The sequence below is a fragment of the Marmota monax genome, unplaced genomic scaffold (assembly GCF_021218885.2).
Source record: "Marmota monax isolate L192 unplaced genomic scaffold, Marmota_monax_Labrador192_F-V1.1 WCK01_AAM20220418_F8-fsc00059, whole genome shotgun sequence".
In the NCBI taxonomy this organism is placed as follows: Eukaryota; Metazoa; Chordata; class Mammalia; order Rodentia; family Sciuridae; genus Marmota; species Marmota monax.
This window is the reverse complement of record NW_026693595.1, coordinates 1,083,712-1,102,277: the sequence shown is the minus strand read 5'-3', so window position 1 is coordinate 1,102,277 and position 18,566 is coordinate 1,083,712. Positions and strand designations below refer to the sequence as shown.

Genomic DNA, 18,566 nt, shown 5'->3' with positions numbered 1-18,566 from the left:
ACCCCAATAATTTTTAAAACTCCTATTTTAGCACATGACTTTGGCTGTTCTTAATAGTAGCAAGTCTTGATATTTTCTAGTGACAGTTGGTATTTTAAGCAAAATAAAAGTTAGCAAGCCCTAAAACCAGTGATTATAGAGGGTGAATAGCAAGAGCCAGACAGGGCTGTTTTGAAAAGTATGTTGTGATTATGAAGTACTGAAATGGATTTCTTTGAACCACTGATGATTGGATTCTGAATCCAATTCCAAAATAAGATTTTAAAAACTTAAGCCAAGACACAATCTTATCTAGAGACTATTTTGAAATTTAACAATCATTTTCTTAATTTGAGATTTCCTGGGTTTTAAAATCAAAGATTCACTCTATATAGAGTCTCAGAGCCTGGGCTTCAGTCAGACAACCTGGGATCGAATTCCAGCTTTAAAAACCAATGAACAGTATATCTAGCCATCTTTACACTTTTCTTCTAAGCTTTATTCAGATAAATGTATATACAGTGAGAAAACACTATTTTAATTCATAGTATAATGCATTTTTTTTTTTTTGGTGCCAGGGATTGAACCCAGGAGTACTTAACCACTGAGCCACATCCTCAGCCCTTTTTATTTTTTGTTTTGAGACAGTGTCTTACTAAGTTGCTTAGGGCCTTGCTGAATTGCTGAGGCTGTCCTCAAACTTAGGATCCTCCTGTCTTAGCCTCCTGAGCTGCTGGGATTACAGGCAGGTACCCCCCTGCCCAGCAGTATAATGCATTTTGACATGTATACATACATCTTTATAGTCACCACCATGATCAAAGATCCTCTCTATGACCCTAAAACATTCTTTCTTTTATTCTCCTCCCTATGCCCTGCCCTACATTCACACCATGCAGCCCTCGGGCTACTTTCTGCCATAGTTCATCAGATTGCCTTTTGTAGGCTTACATCTAAATGGAATTATTTGAAACTGACTTCTTTATCTCCATCAAATATTTTCAGATACACCTATGCCATTAAGTATATCAAAGTTTGTTCCTTTTTATTGCTAATTAATATTCCACTGTACGAATATATCACAATTTGTATATTCCTTCACTTTTTCAAGGATGGCTTTCTGGTTTCCAATTTGTAGTTATTATGGGTAAAACTGCTACAAATAGCTATGTACAAGTCTTTGTGTGGGCAAACTGTAATTTTTTTAAAATATAAGACCAAAAAAAAAAAAATCTCTCAAATTTGAACAGAGACCCCAAGAAGTGAGGGAATAATCCAGAAACCTAACCAGACATAGACCATTTCAAATAGCATGCATGGGACTTGTTCACCAAAAAATCAAGGGGATAAGAGGACCCTTGTAGGTAGAATGAAATGAGCCAAGAGGAAAATGAGGAACAGAGACTCCTATAAAGAATTTAGTACCATTTCTCACTCATAGGTTACACTTAGGCAAATTATTTATCCCCTATATTTCCTGTATCACTCTAACATAGCAAATTCAGTTGGGAGTCTGTACAGATTTTTGTATAATGAAAATTGAACATATAGCTACTGACATGCATAGAGCTGTGCCTGTTAAAATTATGCATGTCAATAGAGACAGTAACAGCCCCAATTAGGGCTCAATACTTCATAGTCACATATCTCCTGCAACTCTTATGTTCTCATCTTTGTATTATTTTCTCCAATTTGGATTATTTGTTTGCATTACATATTATGATTTTTAGTTGAAGATTCTGGATTGATGTTTAATTTCTTTGTGTTTTCTTTACGTGCTTTCTTTTTTTTTTTTTTTTTTTTTGGTACTAGGGATTGAACTCAGGGGGCACTGGACCACTGAGCCACATCCCCAGCCCTATTTTGTATTTTATTTAGAGACAGGATCTCACAGAGTTGCTTAAAAAAGCATAAGATCTGCTAATGATTATGAATTACACTCATGCCTTGTGTATAAGCTAAATGAGAAGCAAAATTGAATCTAATGAGAGGGTGGAAGATGTTTGAGAATTTTAGGCATACTCAGAGTTCAGGAAGCAAAGCTTATCTGAAATAGTGTCTTGAGTTGTTTCTTAGTCAGTTTGAGCACATGCCTGCTTTTGATTCTTAGTGTTTCCTGGAGGAATTATAACTGGAGAAGATGGCTACAGAAAAACTGAAGTTCAGGGGAAGGTGGGGAGAGGGCCCCCAGTGCAATAAAAGGGCAGGTGTGGTATGATAAGGACAATTTAAAAGAACTTCTGGAAGCAAAGCTGCTTGGAGTTAGGAGTTCTCATTTGATCTGAAATACATTTTAGTCCCACTGTCGTGATCTGAGAAAGTGAGTTGGATAATAGTAATGACTTTGAAGCAAGTTGATTCTCGTCGCTCGTTGGGTGTCAAACAGTTTTATTTCCTCAATTGATGGCGTGAATCCACGGGTCCCGTGATGTGCCCTACAAAATGACATGCATATAACAAGTTGACCTGGTGAAATGGATGGATATTCTCTTGTGGTGATCACTTTATATTATCTTAGTATGCAATTGTATACTTATGACCTTAAGAACTGTGACATTCAGCAAAATTTGTTATCATCCCTGGCCCTCCTTCTGAAGGAGGACAGTTTTAGAGTTAGGATATATGATCATCTTTGCTAGATCCTTTTTTTTTTTTTAAGAAGAGAAAGAAATGATTTTTGAAATGGCTTTTTAATAAGCCCAGGGAGAAGGGTATAAGCGTGAGATTGCTCCTTGGAAAATGTCAAGCTAGAACTGTGCTTTGAGAAGCCTTCACCAGTGTCCTTTAACCCAAGTCTTCTCCCTGCCTGTTATGTTCACCACGACCTCAGAAAACCTTTTACCTTATGATATCTGAACTTCTTTTGAGTAAACACTTGTAAACTTTGTATTTACCATGCAACTTTGCAGAGATTTTAAAAAGTAAGTAATGTAATTCTGGGTCACATCTGGAGTTGCCAGATGCCAGTTGTGTGACGGTTACACAGGCAGAGTGACAGAAGTGTTTGAGTTTATGATGACTTTTTCTTCAGTTTTACCTGCATATGACTTTTCTTGGCTATGAAGTCCATTGTTTTGGGAAGCTGCATTACTTTTATGAGCCCACCAGAGGTTACAATGTAGACTCCTTCTTAATGCACTGTGTAAGATGATTCTGTCTCAACATCACTTGCTTCTATTCATGTTCTACTCTCAAAAGCACCATCATAGCCGTCTATATGCCCAGCCCAGACTGCTGTACCAGGTCCATGTCTCTGATCAGAGACAAGGAATGTAACTAGCTGTGTCCACACTGAGACTGTGGTAAGAGGGTGCTGTGGAAACTGGTTCAGGATCAACAACGTGGCCCAACCTTCCTTGGCCTCTTGTAAAAACATGGAATTAGTAAAGATGGCTTAGCCCATCCTTTTATGCAACCCAGAGAGATCTCTATTTTGGTGCCAGTGTCTTTAATATAAACCAGATCCCAAGATTACAAAAGAAATCCTGAAAATTAATCCTGCCCTAGTTCTCCCCAAGGCCACTGCACATAGCAGGATACAGTGACACAGTAGGCCATCACTTTGCAGAATCTGCCTGGATACATCTGCTGTGAAATAAAAAGATCCAGACTTTTTCCCATTTAGATCTCAATTTAGACTCTTTATACATGCTCACATCTTGGTAGCCTACAGCATTTCAAAACAATTAAATTTCTATCACACATCCCAATAATGGTTTCAACAGACCTCATTTTATAGTACAATACTGGGAGAGATGGTACACCCTGAAATTTCCAGAATCATCCTTGAAAGAGCCAAAAAGAAGGATATTGTGATCGCTGCTGGATGCTAACAAATGAGAATCTGAGCTTCGGCACTCAGTGTTATCCTTCCATCTGTGTGCCTGGCTAGTTTTAATAAAAAACTGGCCTATGCAAGAACACAAAATAACGTATCTTCACACACTCAGGGAAAAATCCCTGATAGAAATGGCTGAAGAAGGTCATTTCTCAGCAAGAATAGGGGAAAGTGTGATGGGCCAGATGTTAAATTTTCTTTCCAAGCCCCATGAATTTCTTTTTCTGCACATGATATTTTAATGAGTTTTGAAGAAGTTTTGAAGAACAGAGCAATTTCTATGCAAAGGACAAGTAGAGTTATCTACATAATTTCTAAATGACTCCTCCACCCTGTTACATTGCAGGGTTATTCTGAGCTTATGATTGATTTCAGACCTTAGTTGAAAGAAATACTGTGTGTCTTATGGACAACAGTAATCATGGATACATATATAATAGAAAGATTCTGAAGACTTTAGCTCCAGTCCCTATGACTTTGCCCAAGTACTTCTAATGTCCATGAGACTTAGTTTCTTCCACTGCAAAATGTGAATAATACTATTTTGCTAATAGGATTGTTATGACAATTTTATTAGCTCACAAGTGATAAAATACATATGTAAGCTATTATTTTTACCTCCCCTTTAGAATTTTATCTGTGCATTTTATTTGGAGTAGCATACTTGATGCATGAAATGCTTTTGTTTTCCAGGTGGTAGGACTAGGAAATCGACACTTCAGTCCATTTTCTGTGTTCACCTTTATACACTGTGTGGGAATTTTTACCTCAATTCAGAGAAGTCCTAATGCTATTGTATCAATGCATAGAACTTAACACCTTAAGTAATATTGTGCATTTGAAGGAGGAAGTATCTAAGCCATGCCCTCCTTGGAGTGGGTGAACTAATGCATCCACGAGTTAATTAAAAAAAAAAAACTTTATCTTCTTAAAAGATTTTTATAAAGGAAGCAAAAAAATTTGTGATAATTTATATAAAAAATTGATCTTATATACTGTACAGCCAGCTCTCATTTCTTGTACTCCTGGCATGAGGGAAGGTGTACTGGGAATCAGGCCTGCAGAGTCTCCTGCCCTATGTTGGAGATATTAGCCTACTCATGCAGATTTTCAAAGAGAGATGCCAGCCCAATAATATCAGCACCTGTGAAAACTTGTTCAAAATACAAATTGTGGGCCTTACCTCAAAACTACTGAAACTATAATACACACACACACACACATGATAGTGTAATCGGACAGAGCAATCTATGCCTAAATAAATCCTGGGCAATTCTGATGCACATGCGAGTTGGAGAACCACTGAATTCATTCACCCTCCTTATGCAATGAATTAATTTTCTCCCTGAGCCTTTGAATAGTGTCCTAATAAAAGGCTATCCTTAGAAGAAATGAAAAATAGTCTCTCAAAGCATGTTTTTTCTGCATTTGGATAAGGGACTTGTGAAAGGTGCTCACGAATACCTCATCCTTGTCAGTTGTTTAGCCATTTGCATTCATTCTCCTTGCTGTCAATTGAACCATGACCCTGAGTTTTCAAACTTGGCGTCTCCTTCCTTGGAGGAGAGAAAATGTTTGCATTATCCTGCTGCTTCACTTCTGCCCTACCTTTCACAGTGAGTCTGAATTAGCTTCCCCATTTCCTTCTGTCACTTCCTGCAAGCCTGTTTCTACTTCCTCCTTCACCCATTCCCAGCTGGCCCTATCCCTAGGTCTTCCTGTAGCCTTTTCTGCTCTTCATCTCCTTAGTTCTCAGCTCTCTTCCTTTGCCTTTTGTGATGCAAAGATAAACCCTTTGTTCTTCTTTGACCTTTAAATTCCACTGTTCTTCTTTTACATTCCTGACTTCTTTCAATTATGAGCATCCTCTCCTGGCTAAGGGTTTCCATTTCCACATCCTTAACAGTGACTTTACCATCTGGAATCTCTTCACAAGGCCTTACCTCTGGCATTTAAAATCAGAACTTCCAAAATAGAACTCAAAATCTAACCTCTACAGTCCAAGGGATACCACTCTGCCTATCACCCTGTTCACGTTGATTCTCTCCTCACTTCTGTCACCTACGTTGTGTGTGATTTGTGAAATTCCCTTGCTTCTTTCTTATCTAATCTCCTATTACATTGACCATTTGCACAATATAGCACGTCATCTCCCAAGTCTCACCACCTCAGGAACTAGTTTCCTGCTTCTGTCCTGTGCCCTTTAATATCCCATATAACCAATGCCAAGTCCATCTTGCTAGAATATCAGTTACATTACTTGATTTCCTGCATCAATGGCCATTCATTGCCTCCAGGTTAAATCTGACCATGCATTCCAGGCCAACATAGCCTCTTTGAGGAAGCCACAATTTCAAATATCCTCATCTCTTTATTTTCCCTCCATGAATCCTGACTATCCAAGTACTTAAGAGTCATCTCACATCTTATTTCATCTAAGAGAATATCCATGCCACATCAATGGCCTTTTCTGAAACTTTACAAAAATTTCACTATTATTATCTCTTAACCTTAAAAAATTATTTGTCATGTAAATGAAAAAGAAAGTTCATGAAAAGCCTAACATTGTGCCTGAGCCTTAGGTGGTTAAGAGGTGGCTTTCCTCCCAGGGAGATGATGGCATTCCCAGTGACTGGGAACAGTTTCCTCTTCATGCTTTGTGATCATCAATCTGTGACTGTGGGTGACGGTGCATGTCAGGTGAGCCAGTAGAGAGAGGTACAGATGGATGAAATCGCCAAATCTTTGCAACCCCTGAGTGAAAATGCACCATTTGAACAAAATATCAACTAGATTTTCTTTTTCTTTCTTTTATGGGAATTTAAGAAAAAAACAAAAGTAAGGGGAAATTAAATTAAGAATTTTCTAAAAATAATATGTGAATAACCCACACATACGAAGATCTCCTCTTGTTAATTATTTGCTCAGTTCTATACCAAGAAGATCCAAGCAGGGGAACTGACATATGGTCAATCTAACCTTTAATTAGCCTTTGCTCAGAGACCCTTAGAGTACTTTTTTTCATCTCCTTCTCATCTTTGTTCTCATCTAGACAATCTTAGTTCTCTAAAAACAAGCAAGAAAAAAAAAATACAATCTGGAGGTACCCTAGGCTACATAGAAAGATCTCTCCAAACTGGCAAAATAGTTCTCCTACTTCTGTTCAAGAAATATCCATTAAGTAAAACAAGCAAACTGCTTACTTATAACCATATTGGGAGCAAATTAAAGGGGACTGGTCAGGGGGGGAAAAAAAAGTAATTTGATATCTTTTTCTTTCCTTAAAATGGAAAGAGACCCTTGAGAGTATGCAGACTTGTATCTTTTTTTGTTTTATATATGCATATGTAATATAATAAATTGTGTATGTTTGTAAATATATATATATATACACATATGTAAATGTAGAAGAATGTTTTCCTAAACTCTTACTATTTCTTCTCTGTAATGATGAGCCCATCTGACTACCTGCAGCTGCTAAGCAAACCCATCCCAAGGGGAGCTTCGAAGTACAGCCCCAGCAGACAGCCCAGTATCTGGAAACTTTCCACAGACAAGATGTCAGTCATACTGATGACGGCTGGCATGTTTGGATCTGGCTGAAGTTGCTAAAAGAGCCGGAGACTTTAGGAAGAACAGGAAAAAATAAAAACAAACCAAGCAGCAGAATTCAAACTCCGTTTTCCTACCTGAAGGAAGTCTATGTTTTGCTCCACACAGCAGAGAAAATCATAGCAACGTCATTCTCACTCTCTGTGATTTTTCTATGCCTTTTTCTCTGAAATCTAAAAAGACTACACAATGAGGAGATGCTGAAGAGAGTGAGCAAGCCAGGGGATCAATGGTATGTCTAGGACCCCTGTCCAAGTTGGTCAGGTGTGAACTGTTGACATCTGGGGAATGAAAAGCACCACTTCCCACTTTATCATGCTTAGCAGGGTACAGTTAATGTTTTCAAATTTACCTGTTTATTTTTACCTTGAAAGAGCAGTACTTAAGTGTTTACATTTTGCAGTGGGACATGGTGGTTTAGTGCCGGGCCCTGGCCCTCTTGCTTGTGTGCCCTCCTCCTGTCCCACACATTTGGCCTGGTTTGATTATTAGGTGCAGAAGGCACAGGTCTCTGGCAGGAGCAGCTGTTTCAGAGCAGGTGGTTCAACACTTTGAGGATCAAAGAGCCCAGAGGTTGGTAGGACTACAACAGCTGCATGTAGCTCTTTGATCTCTGGTTCAGAGTTGCTACCCATCCCCAGATGAAGCAGCCTCCCTCAAGCCAGGAACTGGGATAACCACCTTTTACCTTGGTGGTTTACTAGCAGGTAGATGAGAACAGCAACGAATTTATTGATGGTGGATGACATCCAACAGTTGTGGTTGGGTTTCAGTTCCCCTGCAGTCTGGTCCGCCCCTTATTTCCTGAGATTTTTCCCACTTTCCCCACTCGCCTGCTGTCCACTTACCCCTCACACCACCCATCCTAAGGGCTCTGGTTTCTTCAGTGCCCCCAAGAACTATACTCAGCTAGCTAACCAGCAGGCTCAGTCCCGGCCTGTGGAATGTGCTCCCTGCATCTCATCCCAACTAAATCCTACACATGCATCAAAATACAACCCAAATATCCACTTACTGCAAGTCTCAGCTGACATCACAGCTGACACACCAGGTTCTAGTAGGTTTCTTCAAGTCCGTTCTTCTTACTGATTTCTTACCCTTTTTATATGTACAGTAATTACACAGTTTGGTGCTTTTAATTGTTTTTCATTATATCATAAAATTATTATTGTCTCACCCCTTAGTTGACTAGAAACACAACTCATTTTCTGTTTCTTTGGACCTCAGTATGGGGTTGAATACAGAGTAGATGCTTCACAACCCAACTAAGTAATATAATAACTAATCATATCAATTATTAGCTCATGAGGTTGAGTATACCTTATCCAAATTGCTTGAGACTAGGAGTGTTTTGTATTTCTTATCTTTTTCTTTTGGATTTTAGCGCGCGTGTGTGTGTGTGTGTATAAAATCAGGTATACTGAGAGTGGAACCCAATCTAAACAGGAAATTCATTCGTACTTCCTAAACGCTCTATATACATGCCCTAGAGGTAATTTTACATGGTATTTTTAGTGCCTCTGCATTTTGATGGCAACCTGTCACATGAGGTCAGATGTGGAATTTTCCACTTACGATGTTTCAGACTTTGGAGCATTTTAGATTTTGGATTTTAGGGATGCTCATCCTGTATCAGTGAAGTACATTGAAATGAACACTTTTAAACAGTCAAGTATTGACCCTAATTTGTTAGCCAAGTTTTTGACATCAGTGATTGTATTCATTTTAACAAATAAAAATATACGCTCAGGATTTCTGTCTACCTTTTAGTTACTGGAATATTGATGTTGAGAGATGTGGGAATTCTGTGCCATTCCATAGTAGCATCACATTATGATCTCAGTGACGAATCTCCTAGTTTATCCAGGAATGGAGGTTTCCTAGGATACAGGACTTTCAGTTTTCAAATCAGGACAGTCTTGGGTAAACCTGTCACTTAGTTCCCCTATTCCTCAGGAATGATTTCCTCAGCAGAAGATACTGGCTGGAATTTTCTATAAATATTCAGTAATGGACAGCTGTCACCTAGTTGATATTTTTCCCTTTTATGCAGTAGTTTAAATTTCTCCTGGGCTCCTCGTGGAGAGCTTCTGTTGTTGGGTATTTGCCCTTTTTTCACGCTGTATAATGTTGTGCCTGAGTTTGACACAGTGGAGCAGCAGGAAAAAAAAAAAAAAAAAAAACACTTCACTTCAGAAAGCTCAAAAACTTACCAAAAGAAAAACTTTTACTTGAGCCAATCAACTTTTTAAAACTATATATAAGTGCTTTACTAATAGTCAAATTCACCATAATACATCCATTCCGTGTAATATTTAGCAGCAGCAGCATTTCAAGTAGCTGGCTCCAATAAGGACAATCCACTAGAAGAGATAAAAGTGTACCAGATTTCCCTGGTTATAGTTTCTGTTGCTCAGAAACTTCTATTTTTTTTTCTATGGAGCTTCCTAGCTTTTCTTTAGAAGTGAGTTTTAAGGCCCCCTAGCTAAAGTTATTTCTTGAGTTGACTATATCTGCTTTCAAACTATGCAGTTACTTACTTGTGTACCTAATGACCAGCTTCTCTCAGCACTTCTGGTCTTATCAGAAAAAGAAAAGCTACTTGCCAGAGAATATTACCTATTTTCCTGAGTTCTTTTGTTCATCTGACTTCAAGCAAGGAAGCCTTTGGATAACTGTGAATAAAAACTATCTTCTTTGCCATAAGACAAAACCATTTTCCTGAACTTATCTGCAGAAAGGAGCCTATTTATGGGGTCTCAATTGCTGTCTTATATGTATCATGAAATACACAGCCTTGTAACCCTAAAGAAAAATATATAATGAGATGCAATTTCTCAAGTTCCCTTTATTGAAGCAGAGCTATATCATTCAACAATGAATAAATTCACTTTCTAAAAAAGGCATAAATAATTTTGCTACGAAATCTTATGCATATTCCTCGTTCTCTCAGTAACTTTCCAATATTTGATTTTTTTAGTCTTGCCTAATGCTAAATCAGAAATAATGTTTGCTGCCCCCACTCACAGGAGTAGAAGATTCTGCTAGAACCAGTCAGGATCCCTGTTCCTGTCAACGTTAATAGCACTCGAATTTCATAGAATTTTGCATTTGCCTAGTGCTTGCGTAGAGTGGATTCTGCTTAATCATCATAAAATTATTTCAAGGCTCAGGTTTTGCTCTGAACATGGCATAAGAAATGTGCATAAATAAGATTCTTTTTTATGGCCATATCTCAACTACTTGTTTATAGTATATTTTCCATCATTATATATTTATGAAATATGAATATTGGCTCTCTACTTGAATAAATTTCAACTGTTATTGATGATTTTACAGAAGTTGGTAAAAAAAAGAACAGACCTCCTACTTTCCTTTACAATTCTTTAGTGCACACTTTGTGCTACTTTGTCAATTAATTAAAGTTTCTTCTCTCAGTTTCATTTCACTCATTTCACAAATATTTATGGAAGCAGTCCCCTAAGCCAAGCTCTGCACCCACTGGAAAGAAATCATACCTTGAGCCCTGTGACTCTTCATGGTGTCCATGGGACAGGCAAGACAGACTTGACTCAAATGGAAAAAAATTAAATCAGAATTTCTGTCTTTAATAGGTCATTTTAGTGGGTGGATATTTTATACTATATAAAAAATGATTAGTGCTTCCAAGCTGTTTAATGGTTACTAATATATAGGGGTATTGATATCACATTTTGAATGAGCTTATCTGCCCAACAACATTCATTATATAATTATTTTCTCATTAGTATTTTCCAACAAAATAAATAACTTCTAATTTGAATTCATATATTTGATGTATTGTCAGCTGAAAAGGCAAAGATGTTTTTCTTGCACTATGTATCTTGATTATGGACAGACACACAATTTTGAGTACATCAAAATAACAGAAAATTTCTGTTACCGACCCAGTTGACCTTCACCGATCTAGTCCAATTTCCTCATTTATTAATATCATATCAGTATAACGTTTTTCCTGTTGACCTGACAATCTGTAGTTTAACTGTAGCAGCCTCTTTTCTAAACATCTATTTTGAGTGTTTCATGAATAGGCTTTGTCCCTGGAAGGTAGAAATTGGATGGGAAAAGGAAACAAATTTATGGCCCTCATAAAGACTCAAGGTGCTTTCCTACTTGATTCAAGTGGTTGCTTAACAGGCATGAAGTGCTGGTGGTATTTGATGACTCTTTTTGCTAATTTATGTCATCATGGTTGTTGGGTGGATAGTTATTAGGGAGGGGAAGAGCAGGAGGAGCCAGCAGAGCTGAGGTGGGGCTCAGGTGCTCAGTGGGGGCTGCCCCAGGATTGCGTTGACTGCCCAGAGCCTTTGACCTCCCTTACCCCCTTCTCCAAACCCCCCAATCAGATCTTTAATCTTATTCTCCTAAACTGAGGTAAGATGATGAGCTATGCTGCTTTAAAACCACTTGACATTAGCATGGGGGATATTTGAATACTGAATAGAGGTGGAAAGCCCAGCATAATATCTTTATTAAAATGTTTAATATCCCCAAGGAAAGAAAATAATTGTAATGTGCATGATGAGATGATGTAGGCTATGGCTGTGTGATGACTGAGAATATCTGAGTTACTTGAGCTTTAACAAAAGATCTCCTCAGTTGTGTTTCCTTAAACTGAAACTTTTAGTTTTCTTTTTAAAAAGTGTTTTTACTTGTTAATTAACAGGCAATACTTGCAAATATTTATGAGTATGACATTTTCATACATGTATGAAATCAAGATAACCAATATTTCTATTTCCGTAACATTTGTATATGTCGAGAGGCTTTGAACTCCTATCTTCTATTCTTCATGACTTGAAAAGTAGGTCAATGTCAACTCTCTGTTTGGATATCCATTCTCCACCTCCCTCTATCCTTTCTTCCCACAAGCCTGAACTTGACATTCCTCTAGTATCATGTTTCTTCTGTATCACATCAGTCCCTCTGTCCCTTTTTTAAAAATTTACATAATGTTAAGTAACTATAATGACATATACAGAATTGTTCATAGCCATTACCATCTTTTGATGAGTTTATTGATTAATAATTTCTATTTTCTTTATTCTTCTCTGGATATATTTAAGATTTTTTTAGAATGAATATGCATTGCTTTTTAAAATCATGGTTAATAAAAGATGTAAAACTACATTATAAAAGTCCTATGTGTGTCCTTGCCACAGCACAGCAGGCTTGTTATTTTTTGTTGAGTATGGCCTGTCTAAGTACCTGATGGCAAAAATATTGAGCCCTTGCATTTACATAGTTTTTAGAAGATTTGCTCACATGAGACATATAACAGTACTTTATGAACTTAGTGATAGTGACAGGACAGACTAAAATATCGCAAAATAAGGAAACTGTGGATTAGGTGTTTTGTTTGCTAAGAATTGTGTGATTATCAAATAACATAAATAGAGCTATTTCTGAATCCTGGCACAGTTTTCTTTTTTTATGTGCTCTAATTTATATGTGCTCCCATGTGCATTAAATTCTGCAAAAGTTCCCAGGAAACCTATAAGAAAATGTAAGAGCCAGTTCCTACCATCACGCAGTTTAAAATGTAGTAAGAATAAAAGGACACGTACTGACAGTTAATTAACAAGTCCATCCGTGGCACAGATTAGAAAGTGCAGTGCCTAATACAGTGAGTGGTACACAGAAGGCACTGGAGGGAGGATGGATGGATGGATGGATGGATGGATGGATGGATGGATGGATGGGCAGGCAGATGGATAACAGAAAGACAGATAGATTGATGAATTAATTACTTATAGAATACAAAGGAGAAAAGTTAATATTCACATATGGTTGAATTTCAATAAAAGCTTTGACTTCTTATTGTTCAGAAAATTCTTCAGGAAGAACAAGACATATCAGCAAGAGCTTTAGGAACTTTGACTCTGCAGAAAGTAGGAATGAAGGAATTTCAAGCCAAAGGCTCATCTTGAGCAAAAGCAGTACGGCAGAAAGATCCAACTTTGACTAGAACCTGTAAGAGTAGCTTTATAAATACAAAGGGTTTGATGAGGAGACTATTTTGAAAGGAGAATGGGACTATGTCAGAGGACATCATGAATTTCAAGCTGATGTACTTAAATAATCTATAAGCACGGGAAGCTATAAAAATTTTTTGCATAAAGCAGTTAATGTCATAATGAAAACTTTTAAGCAAACTCTGATAGAAATATGTCTTCATGTTGAATATAAAGATAGAAGAGTTCAATACAAAGTGAAAATGTTAAATATTCAGCTGTGATTTTAAGGTATTTTCAGAAAGAAATACATGTGTAGTTTACTGTATCATTTAAATATTCCTCTACTTAATTTATATTTCTGAGCCAGTTACATCAAATTCAGCTTTAGATCAATAGGGATTCTAATTGAGAACAGATTCAAAGACAAGAAACTAGCACAAAGGTCTAGAGGCCTCCAAGTATCTATGCATATAGTTTAATAAATTTTTATATGCTAGGAGAAAGATAATAATTTATGTCTTCTGGGGTATTTAAACAAATTACTAGATATGTCAGAAAAAATGATATTTCTTGCATGTTGAGTTCTACTTGCTGAGAAATTGTCTATCGGTTTCTTTACACCTATTAATTATTTTACCTCACAAAATCAATGATGTCATCATTTTTAAATACAAATGATTAACAACAGGTCTCTGAAGGAAACAAGGTGGGTTAGAATTCAGCTTGACCACGGACAGGCTAGTCAGTCTTGGCCAGGTTTCTCTCCATTCCTCAAGTTTTCTCCTCCATGAATGATGACAATAATCTCACTAACATCTTAAGATTGTAGGGAGGCTCAAACGTAAGAATATGGACAAGTACCCAGCATGTAGTAATAATTTATAAAGGATAGTCATATTATTAATAGTTGATGAATAATACACTTTCATCTTATTTATTTGTTTTGTTTTTCAAATCTTTGCTAGGACGTTAGCTAGGAGCCCACTGTTGTGTGTCTGAGGTCTCAGCTGAGTGACATGGTAACTCAGCCTGTGTAGTATAGGTTGCTGCTAACCACAGCAAAGCTGACCAGCCTCTTGCCTTTTGCAGTGAGTCATCTCTATGGATTCGGACTGATGGATGCGGAAGCCATGGTGATGGAGGCAGAGAAGTGGACCACTGTTCCCCAGCAACACATGTGTGTGGAGAGCACAGACCGGCAAATCAAGTAATGTGTGCCTCCCGCTGACCACATGACAATGCCCCCAAAGGACAGAGGCTAGCGCATGTCTTCCCGTCACATGTGGGAGCTAAAAGCTTCTGTAGTTTGTTTCTGATGAAATTATAAAACTGTGATAGAATGGCTTGGATTCTAAGCCGTTCAATGTTCATTAGCATAATCCAGGATCCTTAAAAGGAAAGCATCCTTTCAAAGGGGATTTGGAGAGCCCCTTCCTGGTAGGCTTTCCAAAGCTTTCTACCCTGTCAGTATCTCTATTTGATGGTGCAAGAAGTTGGGATACTTAAAAAATAAAATTATTGAATGTTCTGGAAACTAAAGCACATGCATACAGTTATCCAGAGAGTGGTGCAAAGCAAATGAGATTGCAACTTACTAGGAACTGTAGGGCCTATTCCCCAATGTTAGCTGCAAACTCAGAGCTATGTGGACAGCATTTACCAAACAATTGTGTGGAGTGGCTCCCATGGGTAAATCCAAGGAAGAGCGTTTCCTCTCAGTGGCCTGCTTAGAATTTGTTCTTGTCTATCTTCTCAGAGACTTTTCTTTCTGGAAAAAAAAAATTTTTTCTAAACTTGGTTTATAATGAAACTTGAGTCACTATAAAACTTGAGGAAATTTTTTTAGGAAGCAGAAAAAAAAAGGACTCTCTTGGGCAAAGAATGAGAGGAAGAAAAAACAAAGGAGTTAAAAAATAATCAGTGTTCAACACTTATGTACCAAGCCAAGAGCTAGAAACTTTGTGCATGTTTTCTACTTAAAACTTCCTAACAAATCAGGCCTGGTGGTGCACACCTATAATCCCAGCTACTCAGGAGGCAGAGGCAGGAGGATCACTAGATAGAGGCCAGCCTGGGCAGCTTTGTGAGACCCTGTCTCCAAACGAAAAAAGAAAAAAAGAAAAGAAGGGGGCTGGAGTTGTAGCTTGGTGATAGAGTACTTGCCTGGTACGTGTGAAGCACTGTATTCAATCCTCAGTGCCACATAAAAATAAATGAATAAAATAAAGATATTTTGAAAAAAAGAAAAAAATAATAACTTTCTAATTTCTATTTGACAAATGAGACAATGGGATAAAATAAAATATTTGTTCATTCATTCACAAACATATTCATCAACTAAGCAACTACTTCTCTTGCACTTAAATACTAGGGAGGAAAATGAGCTAAAATACTAGGGAGGAAAAGGAGAATAAGAAATGTTCCCTGCCGTTATGAGGCTTAGAGTCTAGAGAGGGAGTCAAACAAAAATGCTAGAATGCTGTAATAAGTAGTATGATTACAAATTACAAGCTAATTCTGAAAATTATAAAAGATAGGAAATTGAAGATAGGGAACAAATCTCGCCTGTGGTTCAATGAAGGTCTCAGAGAGGTGAAACTTGAGCTTTGACATTGAAGGAGGAAGAAGAGCAACCACTGGACGTGTGATAAATAGTACTTCAGACAAAGGAGTGTGTGCAAATTCCTCAAGATGAGAAACTTGTATTATCCCAGAAGTTAAATGGATGCCTGTATAGCTGGACCCCAGTGTTCAGGGAACAGTGGCACAGGAGGACACTAGAGAGGAAGGGAGGACCCTGTGAGAGGAAAGAGCACGCCCAGGGTTATAGCCAAGGAGTCTGTAGACCAGGAATATGAAGCAAGGCGTTGCTCATTCCCCGGCCTCCTCTCTACTGCAATGCAGTTATTCTCAAAGTGCATTCCATAGATCAGCAGCATCACTGTCTCCCAGGAACTCTAAGTTAGAGATGAAACTTCTTGGGACTCACCCAGACCTACTCAATCAGCCTCTCTGGGACTGCAGCCCAGCCATCTGTGTTTTAGCAAGGGGATTCCAATGCACACTTATGTTGGATGCCCACTTCCTGTATGAAGACAGTCACTAACCCTATATGTGGCCACCCATTTGGGTGTTAGCACTATGATCCTTTAATAACCAGTGGGCAGCTGCTTGCCTTACCATATTTAACACTCATTCCAACCTTCCAGGGTCACTCTGCTGAGTGCTGCTGCATAGTTTGCTCAAACACTCTTTTCTCTCTCTTCCTCTTTCTCTCTCTCTCTCGCAGGACAATTCGCCCCAACAGTGCAGTGCGCTCCATCTACAAAGCCTTGGGCTGCTCTGACAACCCCAACCACCACGTCAACTACCTGGAGCACGTAGTTGTGCGCATCACTATCACTCACCCCCGGAGGGGCGACCTGGCCATCTACCTGACCTCGCCTTCAGGAACCAGATCCCAGCTTCTTGCCAACAGGTACAGTGATAGCCTCTGCCTACTATTGTGGGGGTCACAGCAATGCTGAGCTGTCCTTAACAACAGAAAGGGACCACTGCTACTTACTCCTACCCCGAGAGCCAACTGAGGAGCCCCTAGCTGTCATGATCTCATGCTCGTAAGTCAGAGTGGTAAACTGCCTAACATTTATAAGCAAGGGAAAGTATGGCATTTAGTAGTTGGATAATTAAAACAACAACAACAACAAAAAAAAAAAACACTGCAGAAAAATCGAAGACCACTTGCTTTTTGCCCTATAAAAGAATTGCAGAGCTCCAAGATGCCTTCCATTGTCTACTGACATTTGTTACAGATTAACTGAATTTGCTTGCCCAAGCACTAACTTTCTTAAGTTAAAGGAAATTCTATTTTCTAAAGCAGATGTTGAAACGTTTTTCTGCAAAGGGCCAGATAGTAAATATTTTGAGATTTGTAGGTCATGTCTATATCCCAGTGACTCAATTCTGCCATTAGAGTACAAAACCACCATAGACCATAGAAACAAATGGTTGATGACTGTTCCAATAAAACTTTATTTACAAACAGACAGTAGGTCACATTTGACCTGAGGCCTGTTTTTATGGTTGACCCTTCAGTCTTTTTTGCCTTAGAGGGTACACAGCTGTCTTTTTATCCTCTTTCCTTTTTGCTGTTCCCTCCTGAACATTTTACCACACAGGTAGGTAACTATATTGTATGTAGGCTGGTCCTGCAGAAGGAATAAGACCAGAATGTTCTAGTACAGCTTTTTATTTTCTCTCTCTGTTGACTTTTGGAGTGGTTGGAAGCCTGGAAGGGTGTTGTCACCGTTGGAACTAGACAGGGGAGATGTCAGTGTGTCTTTCAGGCCTTAATCTCGTTTCCAAAATGCCTAGAAGCTTCTTTAATTTGATTTTTTTGTTTGTTTTTTCCCAGAGGAACATTTAATGGGAGAAAACCCCTTTTTCTCAGTAGCATATACAGTCCAAATAATGAAAGTGGACCTTTTATGTAAGTTCAACCACCAACCCACACTCCAAGTGTCATGGCAATGGTGATCTTCCTGAGGACACTAACAATGAGCCAGCGGAGCCGAGAGGCCAGGGTCAATACAAGTTTGTAGAACCGAATGGGGATTTGCATTTTAAAATCCCCAAATTTCATTGACTGCAAGAAGTGAAAAAAAGAACAATAGCATTTCTAGGTGAGAGACTAGGCATACAGACTCTGAAATCCTCAAGTGAGGTTTTATTTCTGTGCTTGAACTTGCTGTTTTCTTCTTTCAAAATTAACATCTTCCATTAGGACATGGTGAAACCTGGTCTTAATACGTTTCATATGAAGTGCAGCTTTGCCAGGATAAGTACGCAGGTGCAAGGAACGTCAGGTTTCCTTGGCATCAGCTCCTGGGGCATTTCCTCCATGCCCTCCTCCGAGTGTAGACAGAGGTCTCAGCTGCTGCCTGCCAGGTAATTGCCACTACCTGCCTGATGCTTCTTTCCAGCAAGCAATTCCGTGATTAATGGAGGTCTTACCAGCTGTTGTTACCAAAGCCAGGGAAGGCCTTTATTTTTTGTTTTTTTGGGGTTTTTTCCCTTTGCTTTATGACTATTCCTCTGCATTTAACTTTGAGTAATCTAGTGAAACACTACAAAGTGCAAAG

The 18,566-nt window shown here is 38.4% G+C and overlaps 1 protein-coding gene across 3 annotated transcripts in view; it reads left to right on the top strand.

Moving 5' to 3' along the window:
• Positions 1-18,566, top strand: part of Pcsk5 (proprotein convertase subtilisin/kexin type 5) — a 449,712-nt gene that overhangs the window by 238,934 nt on the left and 192,212 nt on the right. For all 3 annotated transcript variants that reach the window (XM_046459433.2, XM_046459431.2, XM_046459435.2), the window contains exons 11-12: positions 14,515-14,632; positions 16,715-16,903. In XM_046459433.2, the coding sequence (XP_046315389.1) occupies positions 14,515-14,632; positions 16,715-16,903 (307 nt within the window). The remainder of the gene's footprint in view (positions 1-14,514; positions 14,633-16,714; positions 16,904-18,566) is intronic.